General features: G+C 34.2%; 2 protein-coding genes across 3 annotated transcripts in view; both read right to left on the bottom strand.

Moving 5' to 3' along the window:
• LOC131927386 (kelch repeat and BTB domain-containing protein 3) overlaps positions 1 to 19,574 on the bottom strand; it is a 32,377-nt gene that overhangs the window by 3,188 nt on the left and 9,615 nt on the right. Inside the window, exon 1 of one of the 2 annotated variants that reach the window (XM_059283097.1) lies at positions 853 to 934. The exons of the other annotated variant lie outside the window; for it this stretch is intronic. The gene's annotated coding sequence lies outside the window, so the exon portion shown is untranslated. Of the gene's footprint in view, positions 1 to 852; positions 935 to 19,574 lie in introns of those variants that run through there. 2 annotated transcript variants of the gene reach the window in all.
• On the bottom strand, positions 16,875 to 19,225 carry LOC131927414 (kelch-like protein 40). Its single transcript, XM_059283115.1, has 2 exons — positions 19,187 to 19,225; positions 16,875 to 18,541 (listed from the first exon to the last, which is right to left on the bottom strand). The coding sequence occupies exon 2, from the start codon at positions 18,517 to 18,519 to the stop codon at positions 17,353 to 17,355; it is 1,167 nt and encodes a 388-aa protein (XP_059139098.1). The 5' UTR covers positions 18,520 to 18,541; positions 19,187 to 19,225; the 3' UTR covers positions 16,875 to 17,352.

Below are 19,574 nucleotides of genomic sequence, written 5' to 3'. Positions count from 1 at the left end.
ATATATATGCTAACACATGAGTAAGACACACACCTAGGAAAGAGTGGCTATAATTTACTTCAGTCTAGAACTAAACCCAACCCCAATCATAGACATATGTCTAAGCCCAACCTAACCCTAATTCTAGTCCTTACTCTAATCTTTAGGGTAAGGTCCTTCTTGGTGGAGGGTAATTGACAGGTAGTAATAACTCCATATTAATGTCATTCTTCCGTCAAACTTTAGTTTCCTATCAATCTTTGAACGACTTTTTGTAATCGGAAGTTGTACTTACTCTAATTCCGGTTTCTCAATGGCTAATTACTTCATAACTGTTTTAGTTAAGTGAACGAAATTTCAAATTTATGTAAATCATTGTAAATTAAATCATGCGTAAATATCTAAGGATTTGTGAAATCTTTATGGTAAGAGAAAGTGATACTTTACTCTATTGAATTGGGCAAAAGATAATTTGAAAACTGTTTCACCTATTTCTACTTTACTATATACACAGTTTGAGTTCATTTAGTACGCAATTATTTTTTCTACGACATTCTCTTTAAAAAAATGTTGCAGTTTACCACAAAGTTCTATATTGCTATATCCTGATTGCACTGAAAGTAACTTCCCTTCTACTGTTATAGAAGAATATACAAGACATTTTCGGGGCGATCACATCGCTTTATCTTGAATATGCATTTAACAAATCAATGCTATTCCGTGTTGGGTCCATTATCATTAATTTAATGCTTTAGAATACCATTGATATAAACAATTTAAGTCAATGCTTAACGACACACATTTTTTACTCAATTTCTATTAACAAATGATATATTTATTTCTGTGAAAAATTATACTATTTTATACTTGTACCTTCTTTATACAAAGTTCAAAAACAACATAAATTAAGTATACAGGTGACATTAGTTTTTAGTTTGCCGCCATTGATTAAAAAAATAGTCACGTTCAACTGTGATTGCACTAAAATAAAGAACGCTGAAAATGGGAATCCCCAATGGTAGAGTATTATTAGATTAAGACCTTATTAAAACACAGCTCAAAGTGTGCTGAACGTAGAAAACGTGCTCACATTGTCGTGTATACAAACGGGTCTACAATGACAAAATGACAACCATTTTTAGCGCAATTTCCATTCTGGAGAATTGCGTTTATTAACCCGTCATTTCTGGATGTATGAATGTATGAATGAATGAATGGATGGATGGATGGATGTGTGTCCGCAGCTTTAAGTCGTATCTCCTCCTCAACGAAGCAATATCGATGACTAGTTCCAAAAGCAATTATGTTAAGCAAGTGACGAGGATGAACATAGGCAATAAAAATTCCGGGTTTCTTTCATGGATTTCCCGGAAAAGCCAAAAAACCTCGAACAAATTCAGTTTTTGCTCCATTTCTCGGCAACCAGACCACTTAGCGACTTGAAACATTTACCAATCGATTCCTGCCATAATTTAAACCAATATTGCCGAAGAAAGTTTTCAAAAATATCCTTTTGTTCGGTCACAAAAAATTAATTAAGAATTTTTAAACTGAGCGTCTTGTAGGTTTTTAGCGCAAAAGCTGAGGATCGAAAGGATTTTAATGAGCGGAGGTTCGAAAGGATTTTTTAAATTTTTCCCCTTTTTTTTTTGACTGATACGGGAGGCTACTCTCCCCTTTTTTTTCGACTGATACGGGAGGCTAGTTTCTATTTTGTTTTGAATTATTTAAACTACTTGTGTTGCATTATTTATTTGCTGAATATATGATTTATCTCGATTTAATTTACTTATTAATTCAAACGTTATTTTTGTACCCTATTAATAAGCTGAGGTTCGAAAGGATTTTACCATATCGAATGAGCGGAGGTTCGAAAGGATTTTTTTTAAAATCTCGTTAATAAATATTTTTTCTATTTTCTTTTGAATTATTAAAACTACTTGTGTTGCATTATTTATTTGCTCAATATATGATTTATCTCGATTTAATTTACTTATTAAATCAAACGTTATTTTTGTACCCTATTAATAAGCTGAGGTTTGATATAAGGAAATTGCGCTAAAATTGTCACTAGACTTTTTAATTAACTTGTTTGCTAACTTGGTATGATAAGCAAAATGCGACGGCGAGGATCAGCGTTACACAGATGGATAAATCCTACACATCTTCCCTAAGGACAATCATGTAACGGTAGGTTGCTTTCGTTTTGAAACCACTGCTATTTAGGGTTTAATCAAACCCTACTGCTCTATAGAGTGGAGTCAAACACTACTGCTCTATAGAGTGGAGTCGAACCCTACTGCTCTATAGAGTGGAGTCAAACCCTACTGCTCTATAGAGTGGAGTCAAACCCTACTGCTTGTTGTGAATGGACCTAAATGTATGGAATGAGTTTGAGAGTATGTGTGTAGTTGAATAGAGTTAATATAGTTGTGGATGGTTTGAGAGTATGTGTGTAGCGATATTAATAAAAGATTATGAATGCATGAATAAATAAGGATGTGACGTAAGGGAGAATGTTTTCGTTGTTAGGAAGATAGTTGAGAGTTAGTCTTGGTCTTGTCGTCGTTTGGTGAGGATGTATAGAAGTCGTCGTCCCGTCTATCGTTTATGTAGCTGTTGATATTATATGTAATAAAAGATAGAAACATCGTAGTGTCATTCTGTGTTCTTCATTGGATCGTCGTCATCTATTGTTCGTAACGTTCAGCATCGACCCGTACCGAAACTTGCTTCGCAACATATGGTGGAAGCAGCGGTTTGCTGAACTTATCTGTCGCACAGTACGTTCCCGTCTACACTTGCCGTAATGTCATCTCATCTGTGGCCAGCAGTATGCCTACATCTAGATTCGCCCGTTATCTACAGCAGTACGTCGTAATCATCAGTATCAACGGTTGTTTAATTTGATCGGGACTCAGTTGTGTACCAGACCCTGACCTTGGACCGTAATGGATGGACTTTTCGACGCTTGATGTGGCCTGCTCGATTCGTCGTCGTTTGCTGGAGACGGACTTCTGGTTGACCGGCGCGATATCCAGCGACTATATCGGGTCTCTCATCGCCCATTGATTCCCGTCAAGGTTAGAACTACAGATGTGGCCGTTTTCATCTTTGGTTCGTGCTGAGCAGTAGTTCAAAGGCCGGCATTTATTTGATGTCCACAGTTGTTTATTATGACGTCATCGCCACTCGTCCCCGACCCTCTACAATGACCGTGCTGTTTTCGTCGTGATGAATCTATGGTTTATGCAGATTTTCTTCATGACTGATGATTAATTTTCGGGTTTCTTCCTACATCGTCAACTGTTCGTTGGAAGAGTTTACGTCATCACCCTCGTCTAACCCACATCGTCGTGATCGGCTGAATTGTTTGGCCTACGTGTTTTGATGACGTCCCTGACCTTCATCATGTCAAATTTCTTCGTGGTTGACCTTTGACCTTATCGACAGTGCAGGCGAGAATTTTCTTCGTTTGTTCAACCCAGTATTGGTCGAGATGAATTCCCGAACTACAAGAACTATATTATCTACATGGATTCTCGAAGTACAAGTCGACGTCAATCTGCGTCACCAATCCAGTGTGTGTGACTGACTTGGACTATACCAGCATGTGTACTACAAGTCATCGCCTGAATCTGATGTGGCCTATGGAGTGTGGGATCTGGAGTTGTTATGAAGACCTGACGTCTGGGATTGTTTAAGTTGAGTACACCTCTTCCATTTTTTTTTAGATACTAAGATCTAATACAATTTTGTGTGTTCATTTTAGTAATATTTATTTAGGCCCTACATCATTGATCTAGATCTAGAATCCAGTTACCAGTGTCATAGTTCACACTAATTGTGTAACATTTCATTTGCCCTGTAATTTAGAATCTAGTTTTATTTAATATTTAGAAGCAAATCATGTAATAATTAGGACAACTAGACACTATCTACCATCTAGATCTATATAAAAGTCGGTCTAGATGGTGACAGGACAAATGATCTCAGGACAAATGATCTCAGACAAAATATCTCAGACAAAATATCTCACGGACAAATGATCTCAGGACAAATGATCTCAGGACAAATGATCTCAAGGACAAATGATCTCACGGACAAAAGATACCAGGACAAAATATATCAGGACAAATGATACCACAGACAATTGATCCCAGACAAAATATCTCAGACAAAATATCTCGTACCTAAATTTTAAAAGTGTAGTTGATGATTTTAGCTGATCTGAAATATTTTTTTTATTGATTGTCATATGGTTTTGTTTATTATGTTTTAATATTGTTTATAGGCCTTTATAATAATTGTAAGAAAAGTTTGGCGTATAAATGTGTCATATTGCACTAAACATTTTAAAGTTAGTATTAGTAATATAGTATACGAAGATTAAAGATTTTTTTCGATAGAAAGCGTAGGTGAGCTTGCCAAACATGAGACAATCCTACCACGTCAGGTGGACGAAACTATATCAAAGGGGATGAAATAACAATAAAGACACCTTCGTATCAAGGTGGTCGCCTTCTTTGATGGCAGAGACATGCCTTGAGGGAAAAACCTCCGCTCTCCATGGACAATACAACTAGCATCAACAGTCAATAGCTATGCGACGGTCACACCTTAGTGATCAGGTCACCGCGGAGCTAAGTTTGTCGTAGTGTGCATCAAACAAAGCAGTATTATTGGTGATTACTAAGTTATGGCCTCTTTCAGAAAGGTTTTAGGACACTAGTTTCTGGTGAATTTATGTTTGCAATAAGCAGGCAAAGAGATCTGGAAATGTGAAATTAGGACATGTCTAGCAAGAGTTCACACTATAGATTATAACATAGTATTACGAACCTGAAAACCCATTCACATTTTTGAAAACTATTTCGCGTGTTTTGAACCTTAATGTTGTATAACAACCATTACTTTATATGCTTTAAACATTATCATTTATTATACCTTTCAGGCTAAAGGAGTAAGTTTGTTATAATTATTACTATTTCGAATCAATTGCTTCGACAAAGTTTAATAAATCTTTTGATGGTTTGTTAGGTTTAACAAATTCATTTTATTCACAATTATTATGCATAAAAAAAGTAAACAAACCGATATTAACAGTCAATTTAAAAAAGTTCAAATCAACTAAAATCATCGTACATACTATTAAAATTTCCCTGTGAGATATTTTGTCTGAGATATTTTGTCTGAGATCATTTGTCCATGATATCATTTGTCCTGATATATTTTGTCCTGGTATCTTTTGTCCGTGAGATCATTTGTCCTTGAGATCATTTGTCCTGAGATCATTTGTCCTGAGATCATTTGTCCGTGAGATATTTTGTCTGAGATATTTTGTCTGAGATCATTTGTCCTGAGATCATTTGTCATGGAACCGTCTAGATATAGTGAATTCTAGTGTAAGGTAATAACAACCAGTTACTGGTTCACTAATGATTAGTTTCAACAATACCTGTTAATTAATATTGGTAGATCTATTTGGTTGTACTCTCTCCAGTTACCATCATGGAGATAGAGTACTGTATTTTGTTATTGTGTATATAATTTTGGTGGTAGTTATACTGTTTACTATACTTTAAATTTAAATGTATAATTAACTTGCCTTATGTTAATTACAATTAACCATTCTCATTTAGGGAAGCGCCTTAGAGAGGGCGTTATTGAAATATATAGCGTTAGGTTCCCTTTTTGTGGATGGTCTTAATATGTATTAACTATATGGAATTTGTTACTTTGTTAGTGTTAGGTTTAGGGACTCTTTGGTGTATTACATATGATATCAATTGAGGATATATTTTCTGATTTGGTTGTTGGACCCAGTATTTTCCCTGTTTCCCGTGTAGAGTAGTTGATTTTATTGTCGTAGTCACCCATTCATCCTGGATGCTGTCTGGTTGATACGTAACATAGTTATTTGAGGGATATTGATTATGGTTATTTGGATCTCGATGGTTTGCCGAGATATTTTGTTTGTCCCGGGGTCATGGAAAATTGTCCTCCATTAGATATTATATTTTTATACTAGAGATATAGCAATATCGTGGTATTTTAGGTACAATGTGCTAAATTATTATATCCTAAGAGGTTTGATTTTCTTGGTTGGATAATGAACCCATTAGCTTAGTGTTGTTGTTTTTTTTTTGGAGATAATTGATCTTCGCTAGATAATGATTTTGTTTTGCGAGACTGAGGATGCAGTCCGCGTTATTTTTTGGTATCTCGAGGTTGTGCCGAGTACCTGGTTGTTGTGTTTGGGGGTTCACGGGAAATACTCCTCTATGTGATATTGTATTGGCTTATTGGAAGTGTTGATGGTTCTAATTTATTTCATTGGTGTACTCCATTGTATGGATTGACTATAATATCTTTAGGTGGTAATTGGTTTAAATATGGAGTGCTGGTATTTGCTTGAACCGTTGATTTCCTGATTGTTGGATAGTAGTTTTTTTTTTATGCTTGAGGATCAATTGAGTTATATAATATATGGCCAAATCGTATTGATTTAAAATATTAGTTGGGATTTAATTTTCACATTTTTAGAAGCTATGTGACTTTGCTATTTGGTAGTAATATTATATTTTAAGGACAGGAAGAGGTGCTCAACAGGGGTACTTATATATTAAACATGAATTTTAAGATTTGGGAACATGCTGGTCCTGGATTATTTTTTTTATAGCTTGTGTTGATGTCCAGAGACAAGAAACCAAAAGATGTGTGTGGACAAGGTGTTGGTTGGGACCAAAAGATTTGTGTGTTCAGGTTGACTGACGACGGTGATGAAGAACCATGGACCACAGAACATTGTCTTTGTTGCATATTGCATGTATATATTTGTTATGCATATTGTATGGATGCATGTATTATGAAGTTGAAGCTGAAAATAGTTTGATAATTCTGGTATGTATTTTCAGCTGAAGAAAGGAGAGGGGTATGTTGTGAATGGACCTAAATGTATGGAATGAGTTTGAGAGTATGTGTGTAGTTGAATAGAGTTAATATAGTTGTGGATGGTTTGAGAGTATGTGTGTAGCGATATTAATAAAAGATTATGAATGCATGAATAAATAAGGATGTGACGTAAGGGAGAATGTTTTCGTTGTTAGGAAGATAGTTGAGAGTTAGTCTTGGTCTTGTCGTCGTTTGGTGAGGATGTATAGAAGTCGTCGTCCCGTCTATCGTTTATGTAGCTGTTGATATTATATGTAATAAAAGATAGAAACATCGTAGCGTCATTCTGTGTTCTTCATTGGATCGTCGTCATCTATTATTGTTCGTCACGTTCAGCATCGACCCGTACCGAAACTTGCTTCGCAACATATATCAAACTCATTCCATACATTTAGGTCCATTCACAACACTGCTCTATAGAGTGGAGTCAAACCCTACTGCTCTATAGAGTGGAGTCAAACCCTACTGCTCTATAGAGTGGAGTCAAACCCTACTGCTCTATAGAGTGGAGTCAAACACTACTGCTCTATAGAGTGGAGTCAAACTCTACTGCTCTATATGGTTTACTCAAACTATACTGCTCTATACAGTGGAGTCAAACACTACTGCTCTATATGGTTTACTCAAACTATACTGCTCTATAGAGTGGAGTCAAACACTACTGCTCTATAGAGTGGAGTTAAACACTACTGCTCTATAGAGTGGAGATAAACACTACTGCTCTATAGACTGGAGTCCAACACTACTGCTCTATCGAGTGGAGTCAAACACTACTGCTCTATAGACCGGAGTAAAACCCTACTGCTCTATAGAGTAGAGTCAAACTCTACTGCTCTATATGGTTTACTCAAACTATACTGCTCTATAGAGTGGAGTCAAACACTACTGCTCTATAGAGTGGAGTTAAACACTACTGCTCTATAGAGTGGAGTCAAACACTACTGCTCTATATGGTTTACTCAAACTATACTGCTCTATAGAGTGGAGTCAAACACTACTGCTCTATAGAGTGGAGTTAAACACTACTGCTCTATAGAGTGGAGATAAACACTACTGCTCTATAGACTGGAGTCCAACACTACTGCTCTATCGAGTGGAGGCAAACACTACTGCTCTAAAGACCGGAGTAAAACCCTACTGCTCTATAGAGTGGAGTCAAACTCTACTGCTCTATATGGTTTACTCAAACTATACTGCTCTATAGAGTAGAGTCAAACACTACTGCTCTATAGAGTGGAGTTAAACACTACTGCTCTATAGAGTGGAGATAAACACTACTGCTCTATAGACTGGAGTCCAACACTACTGCTCTATCGAGTGGAGTCAAACACTACTGCTCTATAGACCGGAGTAAAACCCTACTGCTCTATAGAGTGGAGTCAAACTCTACTGCTCTATATGGTTTACTCAAACTATACTGCTCTATAGAGTGGAGTCAAACACTACTGCTCTATAGAGTGGAGTTAAACACTACTGCTCTATAGAGTGGAGTCAAACACTACTGCTCTATATGGTTTACTCAAACTATACTGCTCTATAGAGTGGAGTCAAACACTACTGCTCTATAGAGTTGAGTTAAACACTACTGCTCTATAGAGTGGAGATAAACACTACTGCTCTATAGACTGGAGTTAAACCCTACTGCTCTATAGAGTGGATTCAAACTCTACTGCTCTATAGGGTTTACTCAAACTATACTGCTCTATCGAGTGAAGTCAAACACTACTGCTCTATAGGTTTACTCAAACTATACATATCCTTTCATAAGCTGAGTTTCTTAAACCAGATAAACACTACTTCATCTCTCCCGTGTGTCTTCGGCACGAATGGGAATAGAAGATGATAGTACTTAAAACTAAATGCAGGTGAATAAGAATAACAAAATACTAGTTACTTCGGTCCCCGCAAATGAATTAAGCTTCACCGTTGCAATGCAGGAACCCGTGAATCTAGAACAATAGACACGTAATAGTTCACTGATAGTACAAGACACTGCCCATCTCAATTCTTGTGGTACTAAACGAAGAATCGACGTAAGGTCGAAAAACAATAGCTCTATATATTTGAGTATAACAAAACACTCTTAAGGTCTGAGGTTGTTTATACTTTCTCGTATATACGTAGTATAGAGAAAGTATTGTAATCGTGCAAAAAAAAAATCGAGATTTTTACAAATCTCGACGTTTTACACCTCACTGATACGGAAAAACATAATTTTGCAATCTTGTCCGTATGTCTGTGTGTGTGTCTGTCTGTATGTCCGTGTGTAAACACGATAACTTGAGTACCGTTACTGCTAGGTTGATGAAATTTCATATATAAGTATTTTATAAAAATCGTAGATCCGTATCAACTTTTGAGCGATTTCCGATAACCGGAAGTGGTACTTTTTCTACTTTGAATTTTTCAAAAGCCTATAACCTGAGTACTATTTCAGATAGATAAATGAAATTTCACATGTAAGTAAAAGATCTAATTGTCTACCTTCTGTTAAATTTTGAGTAGTTTCCGTTGACTGGAAGTAGTAATTTACGCTACTTCCCATTTCTCAAAAAACTAATGTAAATTTTAAAAGTACTAATAATATTGCGCACTATTATACGCTTTTTTATTTGGCGTTCACTTGGTGTGCAATTAATTTGTCTACGAGATTTTATTCTATTTTTAAAACTTTAAGTATTTAAAATGGATTAAAAATCATGTCTATAGCCCGAGTTCCCATCCCCTGTTATTTTATATAAGAATATTCGAGAAAGTTTAGGGGAGATCACTCCCGGTTTATTTTTTAAATTAATCACACGATTCAAACTGTATATATAGAATAATTATGTGTGAAGTTTTATGTATACTATTTTTTAATCAATTATTCGTAAGCAAATAGGCCTACATTATACAGTTGACTTAAACTTAACACCCATCTTGCCAAGTGGTACCACCCGTAGAGGTTTTTTCAACATTGCAATGCATCATAATGATTATTTTTAGAATGGCAAACTGATGCAAGTGTTAATACGTGTTGTTAACGTAGACACTACTAGACTAATACAATAATGCTCAATTGCTGCATGAAAAGAAATCTTGTGATTTACATAGATGTGCCGACCAAAAATATTTTTTTTGCAAATATCATTGTTTAAAACTTTGAGTTTAAAAAGTTTCCAAAAAGGCGCCACTTTGCTAAAAATGGCCAGAGGGGGAGCGGACGCTCCCTCAGCTCCCCCCCCCCCTGCGTACGCTACTGGTGCCGTCCCAACCCACAGATTTGCTTTAGAGAAGCACGAAAAAAGTTCAGGGGAGATCACTCCCGCTTTATTTACATTTAACCGACGTAACAACGCTAGTCAGTGGGTTTGATGATAACACACAGACACAATTTTATAATTTTTTTTTTAAATCTAATTGGGTATCTATTTAACCATTAATATTAAACGACTATAAGTATAAAATGATAAAATGCATGTAAGATATTGTTAATAGGAAACGGCGTGGTCGGACTCTAGAGCGTACAAATGTTGACCCAAATGTCTTGAGTTCGTATTCTGGGTTGAATTCCTCAGGACATCCTGCTCTGATCGGTACACAGTTCACGTTAGGGGAAAGGAAAAAGCGATTAGGCATGATGCTAAACATGTTATCTCTTTTCATGCCGATGTTTCAGAAAACATAAACTCTACTTCAACTGCTGTGCGGACTGTCAGGTTCGAAACTTTGTATTCTGATTTGACTACTTTTTAAAATAGATAGCAAGTGCTTAACTATCGCAGATTTCAAGCTAACGATACATTTTAAACAAAAACCAAGTTTTACTCCAAACGTCGGTAATCTAAGAACGAAATATAAAATAAGAAAAATATTCTAATTGATTATTTAAATTAACTTGTTAATGATTGTATACATTTTATACATTATATATGTACGTGCCTTGTTTGTTCATGATTCACTGCTAGAAAATGATTTCCTCGGATTTTAATTCCGGCTTATGAATTTTGTTTAAAACTTGATACGTTTTTAGAAATATATCTAATACATTGATGAGATTTTTGTGTCAATAATAACTTTTTAGTTATAATCAATGATTCAGTGTTGTATTATGTGATCTGTGAAAAAAGTTAGGTAAAACACATCATAAAACACATCATGGTAATACAAAGTTTTTTATTGTCAGTTTACACGCGATGTTATGTGAGTCGTACAAACATACAGACAATAATTGTAGATCACACTCAAGTATACAGTCAATGATGTATATCACACTGAAGCATACAGTCAATGATGTAGATCACACTCAAGCATACAGTCAATGATGTAGATCAAACTCAAGCATACAGTCAATGATGTACATCACACTCAAGCATACAGTCAATCATGTAGATCACACTCAAGCATACAGTCACAAGGTAGGTCAAACTCAAGCATACAGTCAATGATGTAGATCACACACAAACATACAGTAAATGATATAGATCACACTCAAGCGTATAGTCAATGACGTAGATCACACTCAATAATACAGTCAATGATGTAAATCACACTGAAAATGTGTTCACTTCTTTGTTATCAAATCGTTATATCAGATACGCTTATTTCATTGGGCGTTATGTATCCTTTAAATCAGTTCTATAGCACTTAAAAATCAAATACTAATCTTTTATGGCGAAACTTTAATGATGGACTAACTATGATAGCTTATTAAATAATCATGTTTACAAATTTCATGAAACAAATTGAAAACTTTTTGGCCGTAAACTTGATTGAATAATATGAAAATGGTCAATTGTTTGGTTTATGTATGCGTTTTTCTGTGAATATATAGATGTTTTATTACTGTAAAGGCCTTCGTCAAGTTTGTATTTTAACTGTGCCGCTAGTCAACTAAGCTTAAGAAAAACTTATGAGTGGTTCCAAATACCACTACGTTTGTACATGTTTACTATAAAAAAATTCTACGTTGTAGTTTCCAAAAAGGAAAACAATTAAATTATTGGTGATACTTGTGATTCAGAAAGTAATTGCAATGGGTAGCATTTTTTTTAAAATATCGATAGGTTTAGGGGTGGAGGGGGGGTAGTTTGTGGTAGGCAGCAGAGAAACTTGTTGTATTATAAACAGCACAGTTAGTATGTTAATTTAACACTTTAGCAGGACTGAAAACCAAAAGAGAAAATTAAAATGTACAGAACAAGCATGAAAAATAGAAATACATGAGCTGTCTTAAAAGGTTGAACCGCCGTTTCGGATTTTACGTTCAGAATTTTGGTTTTTGTGGCGACTTCTCTAATAGATGCAATCCTGGTTATTTGAGTTATAGCAAGAAAATTTGCCAAGACAAATTTATTGTTCAAAAGTTTGATCAGGCACTCCGTGGAAGTGTGTTTCAGTGGAAATCGAGCAAACAACTGACCAAGGTATGACCTGCGGAGTGTTATGTTATCCTGGTCAAAGGTCGCAGCAAACTCTTTCCCATGTAACGCGCTAATGCATTTGTTAGAAGAACTAGTCGGATGAGAGTCATCTGAACACGTCCATTTTAAAACTGCCTGTACGACAAAATCGGTTCTAAGAAACCAATCGTATTTTAAAATAAATTTCAAATCGTCAAAAGAAAGTTGCATCAAGACGTCTGATTCAGCAATCTTCTGAAAATTATCCACCATAAACTCTTTAGTTTTCTTCAAAACGACGGAAGAATCCAACAGCTTAGCTTCAATAAATATTTGCCAGTAGTTTTTTAAATGTATTCTGTCTTTTACAAATGTTTCACAATCCACAATTAAAAATGTGATTTCCAGTTGAGTAGACGCGTGCCACATTTCAACCATGTTTTCTTCAGTTAAAACATTCTTCCCTTTATAAAAAACATCGAGTATAAGACCAAATATTTCTGGCGTTATTCCATGTATGGTACAGCTTGATTCTGATTTTGATCTCTTATCTGTCCTCATGAGAGCCTCAAAGAAACCAGAGCAGGAACTTAAGACAAACTTGTGACAGTTGAACTTGGTGTTGCCAACGTTGACGGTAAAGTCGGTATAATTATCTTTGTTTTCATCAAAACATCTGCAGACTTCCTTAGCTACGTGTAAGGCGTCGTCCTTTTGATAGTCAGCTACGGAATAAAACATGGCTGGTTGTAGATTATATTTTAGATTTCTGAAAACACAAAAACAATGAATTATTTAAAAGTTTTCGCTATTGCTAAGAATACTAAGTCTGGAGAAAACACAAACATTTTAATTTTAATGAGTTTGCTGTTGTTTTATAATAATATATAAAATTCCTCAAATACAAGCTTAGGTGTTTTTATTTCTATTACAGAAGTATTTGCGACTATCTTTTGGTGTAGTTCAGCTTAAACGTTGAATCACGAATAAAAATTATCACTTATATATATATATATTTGGATGTCTGGGATAATTTTGTGTACATTCAACGAAATGAGTTGTGTCCTAGCTATGTCTGCATCACACTTAGACTTTTAAGTTCTAGGTTTTTGGTTATATATATATATATATATATATATATATAGGCTATATATATATACATATATATATATATATAGGCTATATATATAGGCTATATATATAGGCTATCTATCTATCTATCTATATATATATATATATATATATATATATATATATATATATATATATATATATATATATATATATATATATACGTGTCGATTTCCCCTTTTCATATGGCGTAGAATTTCTATATGATTGTGAACAATAAAGCAGAAATTTCTCTTCGGGTTGTTTCAATGTTGCTGGGTTTGATCTGGTGTGATTAGTCACTAACGTCCTCATTTATTCGTTCGATATTATTTTATTTTTCGCTTTCAACGTTTTGATTTTTTAATTGAAGCCATACGTTAGAGAGTTGTTAAAATCACACATAAGGTTTTGTAGATTCATAGATATTACTGACTTACAGTTAATGGTAGCTGCTTATTTTTTAAGTTTGGCAGAGTCAACAAATATACTGTAGATGATTCCCTGGACTTTGAAATATATGTATCTTTGTGTTTTTTTTTTGGATTTTGCGTTATCTTTGACGAACAATATTCGCTACACGTATCTACTTTCCCGTCAAAGTGTCTCGACATTGTCATACCGTTTCTATTTACTTTTCATTTATTTTATTAGTCAATCATACGGAGTCTGATTATTTTATTTTATACAATGAAAAAAAAAATTGACTTTATTCTTTGTGTGTTCTACTTTTTTAATCAAAGCCTATAAGTCAAATGAATACAAATGAGATTGATGTCTCCAATCATTATTGTTGACATGAATAAAAAAAATGTTATTATGATGTTCCCTTTATAGCTGCGCAAAAAAAAAACGAAAGTCTAAAAATAATTAGAAAAACAATTTTACAGAATCTGTAATATAAAAGTTGCAAATGCAGAGAACGTGATAGACCTGTATGTAGGAATACGTTTCAGTAAATAAAGAAGCTTTCCAAAATAAACTTGCCCATATTTTAACTATATTTTAATTAAGTACTTTTACTTCCGGGTCAATGTGTTTTGATGTTTCGCGTCTGCTACTACAACTGCTAATATTAATATTATCATATTTTTATTTCTTTGTGCAAGTTACGAATTTCCTTATAATTTATGCTACTCTATAAAGCAGGAAGTTCTCTTTGATAATGAGTTCATTATTAAGCGACGTCAAGGAAAAATCAAATTAATTTTTACATATTCCTTTCATACGAGTTAAGAAAACATTAAAATTCAAATTTGTCAAATCTTTGGTCGATAAAAAAGTAAACAATTACACAGTTGGAACCACTATGTTGTATAATACTCGACTGTTTAAGTATTTGATGTGGCATTCGATACAAATAAGCCCAGTAATTTAAGTCTTAACGGTAGATCTATAGAAATCTATTATGAATTATTATTTTTTTTTTTATGATTCGCAACAGTTTTTTACTCTAATCTTTTGATTTGTCCCTTTGAGTGTGCAATGTAAATATTTTATAACTCTACCTTTCACGTAGCATTTTGAATCTAAAATGACATTCGTTTTTAATTTACCGCCAGAAATAACAATAGCTATGTTCAGCTACAATTGCACCGGAAACAAAGGCACTTTATTGGGAATTACCGATGTTAGAATATTATTAGACTACGACCGTCTTACACTACAGTTCAAGTTGAATACAACACTTCGTGTTTTTGTGTAATAAACAAGCACAACTGCAATTACTAAACAACATTCATTCACTAAATGGGCACTATTCATTTACAGTGTAGTGCGAAAAACTAAATATATCTGAATAGTAATATCTAAATAAAATTTACTTGGGTCGAATTTTAAAAAAAAGTATAACTATACTATTGTAATACAGGAACATGTAAATGTTGGTGATTTGAATGATGCGCAACGGAAAAATTTGAGCGCAAAAAAGTGCGCAACGGCATTTTTGTTTACTTAAATCTAGCATTTATATATAGACATTAACATAAAGTGATTACATGTAAATTGTAGCTTAATAAAACATATTTCAACTAAGTATGAAACAAATTAAGTGTATTAGAATAATTGGTTTGCATTTGTGAATTTTTCTGTTTGCGAAGTTTTCCTATAGCGTATTTTTCTGGGATCCGTTAATGTACACTTAGAAACACTCAGAGAAACTCAATAGTACACTGATCAGACTAGCTGTCTAACTCTATGCTTGTGATAATCATAGTCATGCCTCGGCCTTATCCCACCCCACCTCACCTCTGATAACGTTACATAACATAACTAGAGCATACTCACTTAAACTCACCAGAGCTATGCTTTATCATACTTACCTTACTTAACCTAACTAGAGCATACTCAATTAAACTCAGCAGAGCTAAGCTTTATTATACTTACCTTACTTTACCTAACTAGAGAATACTCACTTAAACTCACCAGAGTTAAACTTGATTATACTTACCTTACTTAACCTAACTAGAGCATACTCACTAAAACTCAGCAGAGCTAAACTTTATTATACTTACCTAACTTAACCTACCAAGAGCATACTCACTAAAACTCAGCAGAGCTAAACTTTATTATACTTACCTAACTTAACCTAACTAGAGCATACTCACTAAAACTCAGCAGAGCTAAACTTTATTATACTTACCTAACTTAACCTAACTAAAGCATACTCACTTAAACTCACCAGACCTAAACTTTATTATACTTACCTTACTTAACCTAACTAGAGCATACTCACTTAAACTTACCAGAGCTAAACTTTATTATACTTACCATACTTAACCTAACTAGAGTATACTCACTTAAACTCACCAGAGCTAAACTTTATCATACTTACCTTACTTAACCTAACTAGAACATACTCACTTAAACTCACCAGAGCTAAACTTTATCACACATTACCTTACTTAACCTAACTAGAACATACTCACTTAAACTCACCAGAGCTAAACTTTATTATACTTACCTTACTTAACCTAACTAGAGCATACTCATTTAAACTCACTAGAGCTAAACTTTATTATACTTACCTTACTAACTTCTCCTAATCTACACTATATTACTGCAACCGTTCCTGTTTACTAACAATTAAAGTAAATAAATTTGAAAAAAATGTAACACGCCTATCCTTATTCACTAAAAAGTCGTATTTCAAAGTGTTTTGTTTTTCTATTGCAATGTACATATAACATGCAGTAATTGTATTATCCTTTGAACACATTACGAGCAAACTATTGCATCAATTGTTAACTAAAATAAAAATAAAATTCCAACCTTCAGACCTGAGGTGCTCATAACGTTAACTTTTTATAAATTTAAAGAAACTAGCTCAACTTAATACATCCTACTAATCTATTTGTAGCTGATTTTTCAAGATACGTCGTAAACTACATTCTTAATATGAGTAAAAAGGTTAACATTTTTTGAAACATGTTTATTAGTCAATTATTCATACACAATAAAGCATTATTAAAAAAACGTATGTCATATATTCCCAGTATACATGTGTTCGATGATACACCTCATACACATACACTTACTCTTCGGTGTTGATTTATATTTGATGTTATATGAGTCATGCAATCATACAGTTGATGATATAGATCAACTTTCACTTATACGTGTAATGATATAGATCAGTCAAAATGTCTCGACTTCTTTGTAAATCAATGTGTACTTAAATTGTATGTTATAAGAAAATGAATATTTCAATGGGTTTAATTGTTTAAATCAATGATGTTTCTTAAAAAGAAATGTATTTACGTTTACACATGATTGTCAACCTATAATGAAAGCATATGGTGCAGACGTTTGTTACCTATTCAACGAAACACACCAACACATTTCTTGTAATGAACTGACGTAATGGGACCAATGACACCGTCGGTGAAGAATGTAATAGAGGTCATTAGCAGTTCTAAAAAAAAATGTTCTATTGTGGAGTGAGTTCTTGGTTGTATTTGAAAGCAGACCGTTGTAAAAACACACAGCTGGTAGGAAAAACAGACGTGATAATCATGTAAATAACAATCGCCATCATACAGGCCATCACAAGTACAGCTCCATAGAGGCAACATTTGCCTACACGTTGGCGTGTGGTTTTAGAAGGTTTGTTTTCTGTAGACTGCGTCAAATCTGAGTTGAATATAAAGCCGTTTGTAAAAGTCTGGTTTTTGTTTGTTTTTTTGTTGAAACTTTTCGTTTCTCCGGCATCGAATCTTGTAGCGGCGATCTGGTTCACAAGAGTAATAGCATCGACATTTGACAAGACAAATCTGTTGTTCATAAGTTTAGCCAGGCAAGCGTTAGTTGTGTCTTGGAGAGGAAGTACGGTCAGCAGCTCACCAAGGTGTGACCTGCGGAGTGTGATGTTGTCCTGGTCCAATGTCAACACGTCAACCGCGCTACACGACGGTTTTAGCCGATCAAATATTGTCTTGACCATATCTGTCGAGCTTAAACATTTCTTTGGTGTAGCCGCCAGATAGGAATCATCTGAACATGTCCATTTTAAAACTGACTGCACGGAAAAATCGGTTTCGAACAAGAAGTTATTGTGGTTTAGAATGAATTTTAAGTCATCCAAAGAAAGTTGCATGAAGACGTTTGACTCTAAAATCTCCGAAAAATTGTTCACCATAAACTCTTTTACTCTAGCTGTAACGTCGATAGAATCCAACAGCTTGGCATCGGTAAATATTTCCCAGTAGTTTGCTAAATTTATTCTCTCCTTCACGAAGTTTTCACAATCCACAACCAAAAATTTGATTTGCAATTGATTGGATGCGTGCCACATTTCAAGCATGTTTTCTTCGTCTAAAACTTCCGACCCTTTGTAAATAACATCCAGTATAAGACCAAATATTTCAGGGGAGATGCCTTCTATGGTACAGCTTGATTCAGATTTTTCTCTCATGTCTGTCCTCATGAGAGCCTCAAAGAAACCAGAGCAGGAACTTAGGACAAACTTGTGACAGTTGAACTTGGTGTCACCAACGTTGACGGTAAAGTCAGTAAAATTGTCCTTGTGTTTTTCAAAACATTTGAAAACTTCCGTAGCTACGTGTATGTTGTCGACCTTATGCTCGGTGTGAGACATTTCTGTGTTGGATGTTTGCTGTCTGGGAAAACAATAGAATTTTAAAATGTGTTCACTGTATTTAACAATATTAAATAGCATAAATAGCATATTAAATAGGCAAAGTTAAAATGTAAAATAATTGTGGTTTAGAGACTTAAATTAACTGTATATCTATGGTACATACAACAACAGCATGTGTGACTGTTTTTGAAGCTGGACAAGAATTTGAGTTAAATACTAAAACGACATTAGTTTCCTGTTTGTTGTTGTTTAACAATCTTTAACGCATTATGAGAATTTGTAAGTTTACACTTAAAATATAAGGTTAAAGAGCAAACGATTGAGAGTGTAGCGAAACTCAAAATTGAATTTGTATAAAACTTTAATTTTTAAATGCTTTTTGTTTTAATGAGATGAGCTGAAATTACAAAGGTTATTTTAGATAATTTTATCATTTTAATCAAATCGAATTTTAGCTGGTTTATCCATTCTTTCTGACAAAGCTTAGACCAAGACCAAAATATACATCAAAACATCTATAAAACAATGTGGTCGGATGCCAATTACCACTTGCTCAGATATTGTAGCTAGCAGACATTAGTGACCTTCGACATCACCCTGATATTTGCTCCAACTTCTTATACAAACTTCTCAAGCAACTAAATTTAAGCGAAATAAATATTACCTTTCGTTGTGTAGCCAGTGATAACAACGAACACGGTCAAATATGATTGCACCGAAACATAATGGCGCTGTATTGGGAATCCCCGATTGGTATTATTACAGCGCAAACTTGTTTCAGTATAACACAAGGTGTGTAAAATGCTATGACTGGCTTTGTTGTATTTAACAAACAGAACTACAATAAATAAAAAAATTCATAAAAAACGTTTTAATAACAAGCTTTTATGTAATGATGCACTAAAAAGTAGAAAATAAATTATAGACTACTATTTAAATAACTATAAAGAAAAGCGTGGGTCACTTTAGTATCTATTGGATACCTTTACTAATGTTAAGGAAGACACCCACGCTTTTCTCTATAGTTATTTAAATAGTAGTCTATAATTTAT

Source organism: Physella acuta, unplaced genomic scaffold (assembly GCF_028476545.2).
Source record: "Physella acuta isolate Inbredline_101_S28 unplaced genomic scaffold, ASM2847654v3 ptg000087l, whole genome shotgun sequence".
In the NCBI taxonomy this organism is placed as follows: Eukaryota; Metazoa; Mollusca; class Gastropoda; family Physidae; genus Physella; species Physella acuta.
The sequence above is the reverse complement of the archived record's forward strand: the minus strand, read 5'-3'. Positions and strand labels throughout refer to the sequence as shown.

What these genes read in the sequence shown, in the direction of transcription:
- LOC131927414 (XM_059283115.1), bottom strand. Translation starts at nt 18,519, where the DNA reads ATGTCTCACACCGAGCATAAGGTCGACAACATACACGTAGCTACGGAA.